At 56.9% G+C, this 13,322-nt stretch overlaps 1 protein-coding gene across 1 annotated transcript in view; it reads right to left on the reverse strand.

The window, feature by feature from the left end:
• The window catches only part of LOC117650282 (neuropeptide SIFamide receptor-like), a 53,415-nt gene that overhangs the window by 6,111 nt on the left and 33,982 nt on the right, over positions 1 to 13,322 (reverse strand). The window contains exons 3-4 of the mRNA XM_034393586.1: positions 1,062 to 1,233; positions 70 to 258 (exon numbers count right to left, since the gene is read on the reverse strand). Coding sequence (XP_034249477.1) covers positions 70 to 258; positions 1,062 to 1,233 — 361 coding nt within the window. The remainder of the gene's footprint in view (positions 1 to 69; positions 259 to 1,061; positions 1,234 to 13,322) is intronic.

Raw genomic sequence — 13,322 nt, forward strand, 5'->3', positions numbered from 1 at the left:
TGCCGAACAAAAATTGGAGTGTTATCGGTGCTTCGCGTAATGTGCCGAGTTAAGTCTGTCTTTACCCACCTTGACTTTGGATTTCTGCTGCATGCGCTCCATCTGAGCGTCCTTGGTGTCCGACGGGATGGTACGGCGCCACACTTTGACCCAGATGAGGATGTAGCACAGCGAGATGAGCACCAGGGGCAGCAGGTAGCAGCACAGCAAGTTGGCGATCAGGAAGTACATCTCGCCGCTCATGCTGTCCGGCCACACCTGGGAATGTTTTCAAACAGAGCTTGCTTAGTACACAATCGTTTATCTGATCAAAGTAGTGTCTAGCGTAACATGCCTTCACAGGGGCAAAGGGTAGTTGCCGCGACCTACTAGGTGCGATGTAAGGCCACTGAACGTATCACTTCGTTTGAATACTCTGTCACTTTTCTTTTCAATCTGAACCGACGCTCAAATTTTCCCGCGACTAGCTGATTCTCTTTGAAGCGAATGTGACATCACATCCGTATGACACGCATTCGTTTGAATGTAACATTCCTATGATTGTTTGTGAACCGTTGAGACGAGTTACAGGTACTCGAGTCGCTTTTAATCAAATGAGTGGACAGTTATTATGTTTAAACAAAACTTGACAGTTCGACATGCCACCAAGCGGCTGCTGCAAAAGTGTAGACCGTGCCTCCCGCTTTCAGGTCAGCGGTGTTTGCATTCCCTTTTCATCGATACAGGAAAACTGGTGGATAGGACGGGGCCGCCCCAGGATATTGCCGGCGAGCAAACAGAGACCAAGCCTTTGTCCACAAATCAGGGTCGCTTTTCTGCTTCTAATATTGTTGAAGACGCAGCGATACAAGTCTTTTGGACACAATATTGCAGCATTTCAATTTAATGAAAGAAGAAAAGTGCAACGATTTCTTTAATTACTGGCAACGACTGGGGGCACTAAGAGTCTGTTCGAAACCTCCTGACTGAAGCTGGCCAGAGTGCGTGGAGGCCGTCCGCATTTAGGGCAGTAAGCAGTACGCAAGTACCAAGGAGGCTGGAAGTGATGTCACCGTACTCACCTCCCTGCACATGACGACCTCATGATGCTCTCCGATCGGCGTCATGACCGTGTCGAAGAAGAGGGCCCACGGAATGGTGGTGCCACAAGCGATGACCCAGATCACGGCAATCATGCCCCTGGCCCGACGGGTGGTGATCTGGCACTTGAGCGGGTACCAGATGGCGAGGAACCTGCGTCAAAAAGAGGCAGTTGGTGACGGAGCTTCTATCAGTGCGTTATCCCGCAGCAAGAACTTGTTTTAATAACTATACAGGATTTGATTAGCAACTGCGATGCATGCCAAATCCGATGCAACTAAATTGTGACCGGGATTTCACACCCAAAATGCGAGAGGGTCGAGTCACTTAGTATTTTGGTGTGCAACTAACTACATGAGTACGGGTTCAATCATTCCAAATTGTCCGAACGTTTCTTGGATTTTAATTGGTGCTTTTCATCCCAAACAATCCCTAACACCGCCAAAATTTCTTGGATGCCCTAAAAAAAAATGATACGAAAATCATTGGTTGAGCGAAATGCCGAAGCTGTTGCGACTAAGTCAAGAGGTTTGATTTTTGTTCTCTTTTAATGAACCCTTTTTATGCAGAAAATGCATGGGTGCGCTCGTCATGACGCATCGCAGCGACTAAATCCCTCGGAATAAATGAGACACAGCGCGGACGTGCGTCCCTCTCCGCTCCGCCGAGTGGAAACCAGAATCATTATTCGTGGCTTACGCCACTTGAACCGAGGATGCGGATTCGGATTCGGATTCGAGGATCCCCGCTGCGGCCCTGGCCTTCTCTGCGTCGCTCTGTCTCGCTCCCCCTCTCTCTGCCTCGCTCTGCTCTCTCTGCCTCGCTCTGCGTGTGCTGCATTGTGACGTCACGGCGTGACAAGGTTCGCCAGTTCGCCCGCCCAAAACCAGCCGGGTTGACTAACGCGCCAACAGGTCGGGCCCACGGGTCGGGCCAGCCAGACGCATGCCCTGGCAGTCACAGTGCTCCGCCGCGCCGTGGCTCCAAGATCTAGAAAAGTCTTCATTGTTCCGGCCTGGAACGTTCTAACGTTCCGTTTCACGTTCAGTTCGAACGCCGCGTGTTGACTATCAGCCAAGGTTCCACTCGAGGAGACCGCCCAACGCAAACACGCCCCGCGCCTCATCAGTCAAAACCCACTGCGCCCGGCGGCGCGGCGGCCGCCACGCCATCACCTTATTTATTAGTTTTGTTTGGCGACGTCGCGCGCGCCAGCCACCCTGCCCCGCCCCGCCCCGCCTCTCCATGAAGCAAAAAGGAACAGGATCCTCGCAGAAAAAGGCCGTGCCGAGGCGGGGGATGGCGGCGTGGCGGCCTCGGCCTGCCAGCGCTACGGTAATCATTTTCGATCCGGCCGCCGTTAGAACGTATTAACGTGTAGTGCGGCCGAGCTCCGAGTCGTCTTATTGCCGGCTGGCACTCGCACACACGCGCCCACACTGAAAATAGAAAGGTCATACTTTTGACCGCTTAAACGGTCTTACTGAAATGTACGACCGAAAAACGGTCATACTTCGATGTATGACCGAAAAACGGTCATACTTCGATGTATGACCGAAAAACGGTCATACTTCAATGTATGACCGAAAAACGGTCATACTTTATAGTGTATCACGGGTAAAGGCTGATATATCCCCAAGCTAAACAGTAGCCAGTCTCGCTGATGTCTGACCTTTTTTTGGTCACACATTTAAGTACGACCGTTTTTCGGTCATACATTTGTGTATGACCGTTTTTCGGTCATACTTTTTGTATCACCGAAAATCGGTCAGATGTCTCACCCTTAGAATTTCAGTGCACTCACACACACACACACACACACACACACACACACACACACACACCTACACACACACACACACACAAATAATAATTGGTAGTGCCAGCGCCAGCACGAGAATAGAGGACGGACCACTCCAGAGATTCGCTGGAAATGAATCCATCCGGGCGGTGGCGCGCCATGGCGGCGCTCGCGGCCACCTGTCCCAAAAGTTGGCGAAAGTTGGAGCGGCGGCGGCCACCGCCACCGCGACCATGCGACGCTTCAAGCGCTTCAAGCTGCGGCGGCGGAGCTGCGGTGTCCGTTTTATTATTCAGAGACGAGGGGCAGTGCCGGGGCAGCAGACTGATTCCGGGTGGAAGGTCTTTCTCTGAATTAGCCTGCAGCCTGCAGAACCGCGTTGCGCGCCCTTTATTCCACGCCAGAGCGAGCCCTTCAGTGAGCCCTTCAGTGAGTCCTTCAGCTGTGCACCACTCTGCCCTTCGCTGCTCGGCATAACAGCAGTGGCAGCAGCGACAGCGCGTCCGGCCATGGCCACCGGATGGCCCCGGGCCCTGCCTGGCCCCACCTGGCCCTGCGCACTGCGCGTCGCTAGGCACGTCCAGAAGGGCCAGCGTTGTAATTAACTTTGGTCAAGCCCGGCGTCGCACTGGTGGAATCAAACAAATGAAAAAAAAAACGAAAAAAAAAATATCTAGATATCCAGATGGGGGTGAAATGAGCGCATGAAGCCCACGTTAGTTTTCCGCGTGCTCGCAAACTTCGGTCTTCATACGAATTGGGTTCACACTCTAGTTACTCTATGCGGGAACATCGTTTTTCTGTCTGTGGATACTGTCACATCAGTTTCGGAATCCCGTCGAACAGAAACGTGGCTTGTACCGAAGTTACGACACCTCGTCTTAGGAGGGTGATAAGATTTGAGACGCCTCCGACGGGTCTTCCTCCTAGCGGGCTTTGGGTGACAGGGGCGAGGTGACAGAGTAGCTTCCAAGTGCTTTGACAGTTACAATCCATCCCGATTACAGAACTTTTTACACATTGCCGAGCAAAGAACGAGAGACGAGAGTGTTTCCCAGTATCGCTAAAAATTGCAGCAGGGCGCCAAGTGGCGGGCTGTTGCGGCGACCTTAAGGTGATTTTGCTTGTCAAGGATCATCTCTGGGCCGCTAGGGCGCTGCCGGTTCGTTTGATTACATTGATCGTCACTGGGTGACGAGAGGGTCTCCCCTCTCGGAGAATCTTGTGTTACGTCACAGGGCGCGACCTTGAGTTCGAGCACTAGGCAGACGGCACTGTATAATTGGCTCTTGCTTTTGAAAGCCCACACTGCAGTGCCAGCGAATTAGCATCGAGAAAAAGCGAGGACCTCGCCGACAGAGACGAGCCTTTAGCGAGCCCATACCGCCCCGTCGAGCAATGCCGCTGCCCGCACTCTTCGCTCTGTCTCTCTCGCGCTCACTGAATGTGCCATAGGGGTGCGAGAGAGATACGTAGAGCGAGGAGTGCGGAATCTCTCGACTGTGCACATAACCCGGGGCATCCACTGCTAGGGAAGGTTGCGTCCCGCGGAGGCACCCAGTTTCAACGTTTGCAAACCCGTCTCAAAAATTTCGGAGGGGAGGAGATTTTTTTGGATTTCTCAGGCGTTTGCCCAGATTTTGATACTTTTTAGAAGACAGATTTCGGATTTCAAGAAATTTCTGGCGCTTGACTAGACACAGGATTTGGCGAGTGTTTGCCCCCGGGTTCGTCCACTCGATCAGTCCACTCGACCCATCTCTGGAACAGACTGCGTATGGCGGAGGGTAGGTCGACATCGAGAAACAAACGAGGATCAAACGCCCTCGCGTATGGCAGACAGCGCCGGGCCCCGCGCCCCGCCCCGCGGAACAGGCAACTCCACGTCTTGCACAGACCCGGCCCCGCCAATCCTCGCCAGCAGGCTGATCCCGAACAGCGGGTCGTCACTGTCTCTCTCGCACCCACACGGAATGCCACAAAAGTGCGATTCCCAGGAATATTTTGAGCATATGTAGGGTACAAACTTCTTAAGAAATATACTATCCAGTAAATTATACGAACCATTTTCTTTGAAGCTTACGTCTCAAAATACTGAAGCCGCACACTCTCAGAACCTTGCGAAGAATTTGTTCGCATTACAAACTATTTAGTTTGCAGCTTGCGAAGAGTTTGGCTTGGTTGTATTGCGAACCAGATGTTCGCAATTTTGCGAACAATGTGTTTGTAAGGGTTCGCAATACACACAGGTTGTTCGCAAATTGCGAAGCACTTCGCAAATTGCGAACAAGTGAGACTCTTCGAAAGCTTACAAACACATCGGTTCACAAGATTTTAAGAGTGCAAGGCTAAAATGGTTTGAAAGGTTTCCAGAGTGCAGGGGATAGTTTCAGCGTGCGATGTTCGGACTCGCGCTCATCCAGGTAGCTTTTGCTGTGGCGCTTTTAGCTCGCAACAACCCTGTGATAAGAGGGCGTACCGGGCATAGCCGAGTAAGACACGTCAACCGGTGAAGGCCGATAAAACGAAACTCTGCGCTCTTGGCCGCGCTGTTGTGACGAGCCTCCGAAGGTTTCCCGAAACATGCCCCGTTAATAATAAATCAGAAAATCCCGAAAATAGCGTTTGCTCGGCCTGGCCCGGCCCTTTAGGAAATCGACATTGTCTGAATAATTCGCGGCCTGTCGGCGTGCGGTTCCCCTCTTCGGCGCCGTCCTCGCTCATAATTTGTGCTTGCAGGGGGCTGTCCTTCCGCCCCACTTCCGCTGCGCCGGGTGACGTGGCGCAACGGGAATGGCCTAATCGAGCCGCATGGGCCGTTGTTTTCGACTCGTCTAAGTGGCGTTTCGCGGGTGGGCGAAGCCGGGCTCTTCCCCACATTGCGCCCCCGGCGGAGATGCGAACCCACTGTATCAGTGTATTCGGGTGATTCCGGGAGACTGGATAAAGGAGGGACGGTATGGAACCTCACATGCTTTGCGATTCTTCCACGGAGCGCGTTGTGCGGAGTCCTGTTTGTTCCGGCAGAAGCGCGCCGTACTGGAAAGCGTGCAGAAACCGGAGCACCGCGCTGCCCGGGGCTGCCTCGCTGGCTGCCCCGCAGGGCCGCAGGCTGCCAGCCCCGCACGCAGCTGCTCCGCAGGACGCAGCGTCTCCACCCTCGCTCCTTTTTGACGGAGTTTGCCTACCGCCCACTCCGAGCCGGGCCCCATCCGAACTGTCGCCGTCTCCCTCGCACCCACGCGGCATTCCCTGGGCGCGCGAGAGAGACGGGCGAGTCGGTCTGCGGGCGGCCGCCCAATCAGCTCGGACAGCCTTTACGACCCATTATGAGAGACACCCTGAATGGACGCGATAAAAGTCTGTTGGCTCTACGCGGAGCAACGCGGAGCAAGATGGCACACGACGCTGCGGAAAAAAGAAAAGACACGCCGTAAACGCGCCAAGTCGCGCCAAGCTGCCCCGCGCTGCGCCCGGCCTGAGACGCGGTGGTGTCTGACAGGCGGCCAGTCCACTGGGGAGGCGAGGGATGCGAGGCGATGCGCGCCGAGTCGACCGGACGGCACACACTGATTCCGTCCGAGAGTCCTTCTCACACCTGTGCAGCACGCCCCCATGAGTGCAAGAGAGACAGGAGGGAATCAATCTGTAGGGCAAAGGGTCAGGACAGGGCCCGAGGCGGCAGGGTCGGGCACGGCCTGGCAGGGCCGGGCAGGGTCGGGCAGGGCCGGGCAGGGCCGGGCAGGCAGGGCCTCATGACTGCGCTGCGCTCCACACCGCTCCTCGCCGCTCCACGCACTGCAGGGCAAGGCCTTGGCGCGTGTTTGGCGACGCTGTGTAATAACCGACAACACACCGAGCTGTCCTGCTTCGGTCAACATGGACGGCACACCCTGCACACGGTGCCCTGCCCTGCGTGCCCTACAGTGTGCCCGGCAATGGCCACGGCATGGCCATGCGCTTCGCATGCGCTTCGCATGCGCTGCGAGCCCCGGGGCGGCAAGCTGGAACTAGCCTTGATTTGCTTGCCCACGCCATTGAGCGCCATTCTGCCAGGGACTTGGCGCTGCCGTGCCGGACCGGACAGGTTCAGATCACTCGGTCGCTCTGTCTCTGTCGCACCCGCACCATGGATGCCCCACAAGCACCATGATCCTCCACTCCGCAGCAGCGGTGTGCGGTAGGGAATCAGTCCGCAGTGGACCGACGAAGCCGCAAATGGAGACAGGGCGATATCGCTTGGCGTTGTTTTGTTGGGGCGGAGCGGTGGAGGGTCGAGTTTGAGCCGTGGAACAATGTCGATGACAAAGGGCAGAGGGCTCTCGCTAAGCCCTGCAGCCCTGCGTTGACCGCAGCCCGGCTGGCGGCCCGGCTGGCCAAACCAGCCCTCGATCGGCATTCGGCATTTCGGATTTCACATCGACGAGAGCCACTCGGGCCCCTCGGCCACTCGGCGCCGCGATCCGCACAGTGCCGTTTCCGTTTATAGGCACGTCAATGGACTCATCTCCCGTCGTGAGCCGCGGTGCGCGCTGTGCGCGCGGTGCCCCCCGACGTCATCAGGCGCGGTGAAGGGGAAGAGGGGGGGCATCTTGGAGGTCAGCCGTCGCGCCACGCCCCGCCCCGCGCCGGCCTGCTGCCCCGCCCCGCCCCGCCTTGCCCCGCCCCGCCGCCAGGCCACGCTGCCACACTGCGTGGTCCATACACACTTCCTGATGCTGCACTCTGAGCAGAGGGATCGTTGACCGGACAAAGCGAGTCGGAAGCACCTTGAGGCTTCGCCAGTCTTCGCCAGTCTTCGCCAGGCTTCTCCAGTGTTCGCAGGCGCGCTCGCGAAACAGAGCACTGCGGCAGGGTGCGGCACGGCAGCGCGGCCAGCGCGGCCAGCACGAGCAGCGCACGGGCTATTCGGCCAGCCCAAATCGCATTACTTGCTAATCCCGAGAGGTTGGGGCCGTTCCGGCCGTTCCGGCCGTTCCGTTCCGGCCACTCCGCGTCGCAAGTAGTGGCATCGGCGGCCACGGAAGCCAGAAAATGACGAACCAAGGAGGAATTAGGGTTGCCGCGGCCTGCCGAAGCCCTGCCCGCCCTGGCCCGGCCAAGCCCCACTTGGCCTGGCCGGGCACTTTCGGAAATCGAAATTAGCTGAATAATTGGCTGGCTGTCGGGCCGCGATGCGCGTCTTCGGCGCTGTCCTCGCCCTATGTGTGCTTCCGACTGCAAGGGGCTGCGCCTCCGGCCTACTTCCGCCGCCCTAGTTGCCGGGAATAGCCAATTGGCCCTGGGAAGGGCCCTGCAGCTGTCGCTGTGTGCACGACAAACCTAATCGTCTCCAAAGTACACACTTGCAGATGCATACCTGCCGTCATTGCACACAGACACATGCGTGCTCGGCCGAGGACACACATGCATGCACGTACACGTGCAAGTACACACAAATGCATGCTCGGCCAAGTACACACAAATTTGCTCTCGAGACAAATTACGCTAAAATGAGTAAATTTTCGGTTCACTGCCACTCTGCGCAGAGGCTGTCATGACACGGACCTTCAAAGACCAGGCTTTGCTCAGTGTAAACTGACTGAAAGTAAACAGTCGAACGGTGCGGAGCATCGCCTGAGCTGTGACTTACGGCGCTCAGAAGCCATGGCTCCCATCAGAATAATAATCAGGGCATTTTCGGAACAGTATGCACTGGGAATCCGGTAATGTGATGTCAGGTTCGTTTGAACGTAATCGTGTCACGTTTATACTTCGTCACATTCGTTACGGGAATCCGGCCTCGACCAGGCTCGGGAACAGCCGTTGAGCTCGATCAAATGTGACACAGTATTCAAACACGAACGTGACACGACGATTCACGTTCAAACGAACGTGACGTCACATTCCCGGATTCCCAGTGTGATCTTGTTCAACCGAGAACTGCGGAAGTTATTGATCTTACTTCATCTTTAATCTTCGAGCTGAAATAGAAATGACTCGCAGAACTGAAAGTCTGGTGATTTGTCTTGCAATATGCACGCACTGCAGCGTCGTTGGCGGCTGCCGGAACAGGGAGGCGTTCCGACAAGCAGTCAGGCACGCAAGCCCAGCAAGCCCAGCAAGCCCAGCAAGCCCAGCAAGCCCAGCAAGCCCAGCAAGCCCAGCAAGCCCAGCAAGCCCAGCAAGCCCAGCAAGCCCGACAGGGCGAAATCGGCGCCGCGCCGCTCGATGCGTGTCCACCGTCAGGCCAAGGGGTTCATTCATCCACATGTTACGTAACGCGTATGCCCTTGCCGCTCCTTATGGACTGTTCAAATGTGTGTGGTGAGAGTGAGAGAGAGAGACAGAGAGGGAGAGGGAGGGAGGGAGAAAGAGAGAGAGAAGAGAGAGAGAGAGAGAGAGAGAGAGAGAGAGAGAGAGAGAGAAGAGAGAGAGAGAGAGAGGAGGCGTTACCTACCGCACTAACGGCATTGCGAGGGCCGCCGTAAAGCAACCATACGGTAATTTGGCGAGAAAGGTAAGATCGTCGGTTGAAAACCAAAACAAAACCAAACACAACAAAACAAGGAGAAAAGACTCAGAAAGAGAGGCAATTTTACGACGGCAATGCAGTTCGGTCAGGCGATAAAGGAGAGGCAAATGAAGCGGGTCGGCTCGCGGCCGCCACCTTGCAGACGGCTGGGGCGGGGCGGGGCGCGTCGATCCTGCCAGTATCGGGACATGAAAGAAGCACGCGGATTACTAAACCAAACAACAACGGTAATCCCGCGCCGTCGCTCGCATGCGCAAACTTTTAATTAGGCTGTGCAGCACGGCCGACCTCGCGAGTACGGCGGATGGAAAAATGGAGCGCCGTGCGGAAACTCATCCCCAATACGCCTGCGTCGCCCCGCGTCGCCCCGCGTCGCCCCGCGTCGCCCCGTGGCGAGGCGAAGCGCAGTGCCCGGAGGTCGTCAGAACAAAGTTGGCGAAAAAGCAACTCTGTCCCGAGAGCGGGGGCGAGATGCGACGCATCGGTCCGACAACGCCCGTGCAGCGAGAGGCGCGAGCAATGAGGTCTGAGCAACAGTCGATTCGGTGGCGTGCATGATGCGAAACAACATCTCTCCACGGTGCGAATCCCATTTGGAGTTTCGTTATGAGATACGAAGAAAAACCTGCGTGCTCTGGAGAAAAACATTCTGCGCTCCCATCATGCATGCGGGAAAATTCGGTCGGGAGACAGAGTGTGGCTCCGGTTGCCATGGCGACCGGTGCAACTCACAATGGCAGAGCAAGAAGGTCAGCTGCTTGTCGGGAGGGTGAATCCCCCGCCCCACCCCACCCCGCCGCGCCGTCTCGACGCTGTCAAGCCACTCTGTCAAATCGGGGCTTAACGTGCTCAGCGAATGAAGTGCGCCTGGCGAAGTGGCGAGAAGAGTCGGGGCACCAACGCGTCGCGCTGCTCGTTCGGAACAGTGCTTCGATCTGTCCTTCTCGCACCCCTGCTGAGCGTCCCGCACGAGTGCGAGAGAGACAGAGCGCACTGTTCGGAATCGCTCCGCGTGGTTTCGAAACAAGGAATCGGCGGGGAAAAAACAAGACAAGGAAGGATGTCACTGGATGGAGACTCCCCATTGGTCGGGTGGGTGGGTTGGGCCCGAAGGCTTGTCTTTAGGTCGGGCCTGTGAATGATGCCCTCCAAGCTGCGCACTGGTTCACCTTGGCGGCCCTGCCGCCACCGCAGAGACTCGGCTTGCTGCAGCCAGGGCAAACATCTCCATGGTAATAAGAAAGAAAGTGATTCCGATCGCAGCTGCTGCCCCCTGGCGGCGCCTGCCCGAGACTGCCGGACCGCCGGAAGCGGCCGAGCGGCCGCCCGTTCCTTTGGCGCACAAGCACAAGCAGCACAAGCAGCACAAGCAGCACAAGAACAAGCACAAGCTGGACGCGGCGGCCTCTTAGTACTTCCGTCCGTAATTTTACAGCAAACTTCACCGCGAACGCTATCTCGTTTGCTGCGGGCTGCGTCGCAGCACCCTGAGGAGTGAGGAACTCTCTGCCTCTGTCATGCTCACTGGGCGCCCCGGGGGAGCGCGAGAGAGGCAGAGAGTCAAGAATTCGGAATCGGACTGGTCTGCGCTCCGTGCCGCTCTGCGCGTGACAGAAGGAAGCGCCTGATAATGAATCGGTTCCGCCAGGCAGGGCTGCCGGGACCTCTCCTCTCTCGCGGGTCGTCCCAATGGTCCCCAATGGTTTCCGAATGGCTCCCAATGAAGCGGGAAACGGTCTGTCACCACACCGGTTGAAGGCTGTCGCGTTTTGCTGTGGGCGCTGCGGCTGCTGGCCAAAACGCGACATGCGAGCGGAGCGGAGTTGAGCCGCGCTGCTAGCGTGAGCTTCATCAGCTGGCGTCTGGCTCGGCTGGCTCGGCTGGCGCGTCTGGTGGGGCTGGTGCCTCTGCTGGTGCCTCTGCTGGTGCCCCAGTGACCGCGCCGGCCGCTCCTGTCTGGCCGCGCCGCCGTGCCCCGTGTGCCGCCGTGCCCGTCTGGATCCGGAACGGCGCTCCGTCGCGCCGACTCTCTCGCTCTCACAAAGCGTCCCGTGCAGGGGTGCGAGAGAGACGGAGTACCAAGGTGGGGCCGCGACGAGTGGCGCGGCAAAAACGGAGTTCGCCAACTAAACTCGACGCGGGGTCGAAAATAAGTGGACAGGCGGCGCACGCGGGAAAGCGCCAAAGCTGGAGAGCATAATAATGTGCGCCGGCGGGAAAGTTGGTATTGAAAAGACAAGATGATTGGATTTTCCGAGGACGTGGCCGTGCACTCGCAGCAATGGAGCGCGACAAACAAGACGACACTCGCTGCCGCCTGCTTCCGAGGCATCGTTCCGCCGCTCTCTCTCTCTCTCTCTCTCTCTCTCTCTCTCTCTCTCTCTCTCTCTCTCTCTCTCTCTCTCTCTCTCTCTCTCTCTCTCTCTCTCTCTCCCGCACCCCTACGAGACGCCTTGCAAGAGTGTGACAAAGACAGAGCGACGGTGAGCCGGCAAATTGGTCGCAGCCTTAATCGAGTTACATTGAACAAGTAAACAGCAAAGCAATTTCGTCGAACGGCAGGGCAATATGACGGTAGAGCGCGTCTGCCTGCCCTTTGTTCGTTATTGAGAAAAAATCTGGAAAATTCCCGGAGAACTTGTTGGGAGGTAAACACGATACTTAAAAAAAAAAAAAAAAAAAAAAAAAAAAAACGAAAGTATTAACACTTGAACTCCTCTGTTTTGCAAGTGATTCAGGTAAACAAGCAAAACTTTTTGAAAAGCGAAGATCCGGAAATTCCTGACGGAGCTTCTAAACGCACTTTTCGGACTTTTGAAATTTATTTTTGACGGCTGGAGAGACTGGAGTGCTGGAGGGGGCCGTAGTGGCGCCCTACAGGCTCGCTGGCTCACTGCTCCACCAGCACTCGGCTGCCGGACACAACCCGACCCGCCGCGAAGACCCGACGCCGACAGACTGCGGACTGCGCGGCTCAGTCTCAGGCCCTGGCGGCGGCTCTTTGCGAGCGGGGGCTCGGTCTTGTCTCCCTCACAGACGTATGCAGCGACCCGAGAGTACCAGAGAGAGAGAGAGAGAGAGGAGGGAGAGAGAGAGAGAGGAGAGAGAGAGAGAGAGGAGGAGAGAGAGAGAGGGAGAGAGAGAGAGAGAGAGAGAGAGAGAGAGAGAGAGAGAGAGAGAGAGAGAGAGAGAGAGAGAGAGAGAGAGACTCGCCCGGAATCGAGGCGGCGGTGGCCGAGGCGGTCGCACGCTGCAGCAGCGCGGAGATTAATCTCCCTCCCGCCAAAAAGAACAACAGTTTGAAGCGCGCGACGCGTCCTTGGGAGCGAACAGGGAAGCCACGCGCGTGCGTCGCTCTTCTCTCGTCGCGCTCGCAATCTAAGATTCGTATTTCGTAAGGCGCCTGTTGGACGCTGGACAACAACCTGCTTTTCTAGGGCGGCACGCCGGATCGCGGGTACGTCACTACGTCACGCAGCTGCCTGCCTCAGCGGCCATGGTGCCCAAGTTCTTGGCCATCGCGCGCGCGCGCGCGCACACACACACACACGCACACACACACACACACACGCACACACACACACGCACACACACGCGCGCGCAGACATGAACGCACCGTGCGCTCGCAGGAGAACACATACACACGCACACACATAGGCGCAAACACTCGTACGCGCGCGCGCGCACACACACACACACACAGCGGCAAAGGCAGCATCCTTGCTGCACCAGATCACCTCAAGTGTTTGCCTTCCCGCCCCATCCTTGCGTTCCTTCCAGAACAAACCCTGTGCAGTGCGGGTTTTTTCCCGGCCACGCTCCGAGTTTCGGGACGGGCAAAGTCCCCGAAACAACACCTTGTGGACCGGAAAGAAGCTACCAAAATTATAGAGCGTTGATGAAATAAATAAGCAGCTCCTCATGATT

Source organism: Thrips palmi, unplaced genomic scaffold (assembly GCF_012932325.1).
Source record: "Thrips palmi isolate BJ-2018 unplaced genomic scaffold, TpBJ-2018v1 HiC_scaffold_5, whole genome shotgun sequence".
In the NCBI taxonomy this organism is placed as follows: Eukaryota; Metazoa; Arthropoda; class Insecta; order Thysanoptera; family Thripidae; genus Thrips; species Thrips palmi.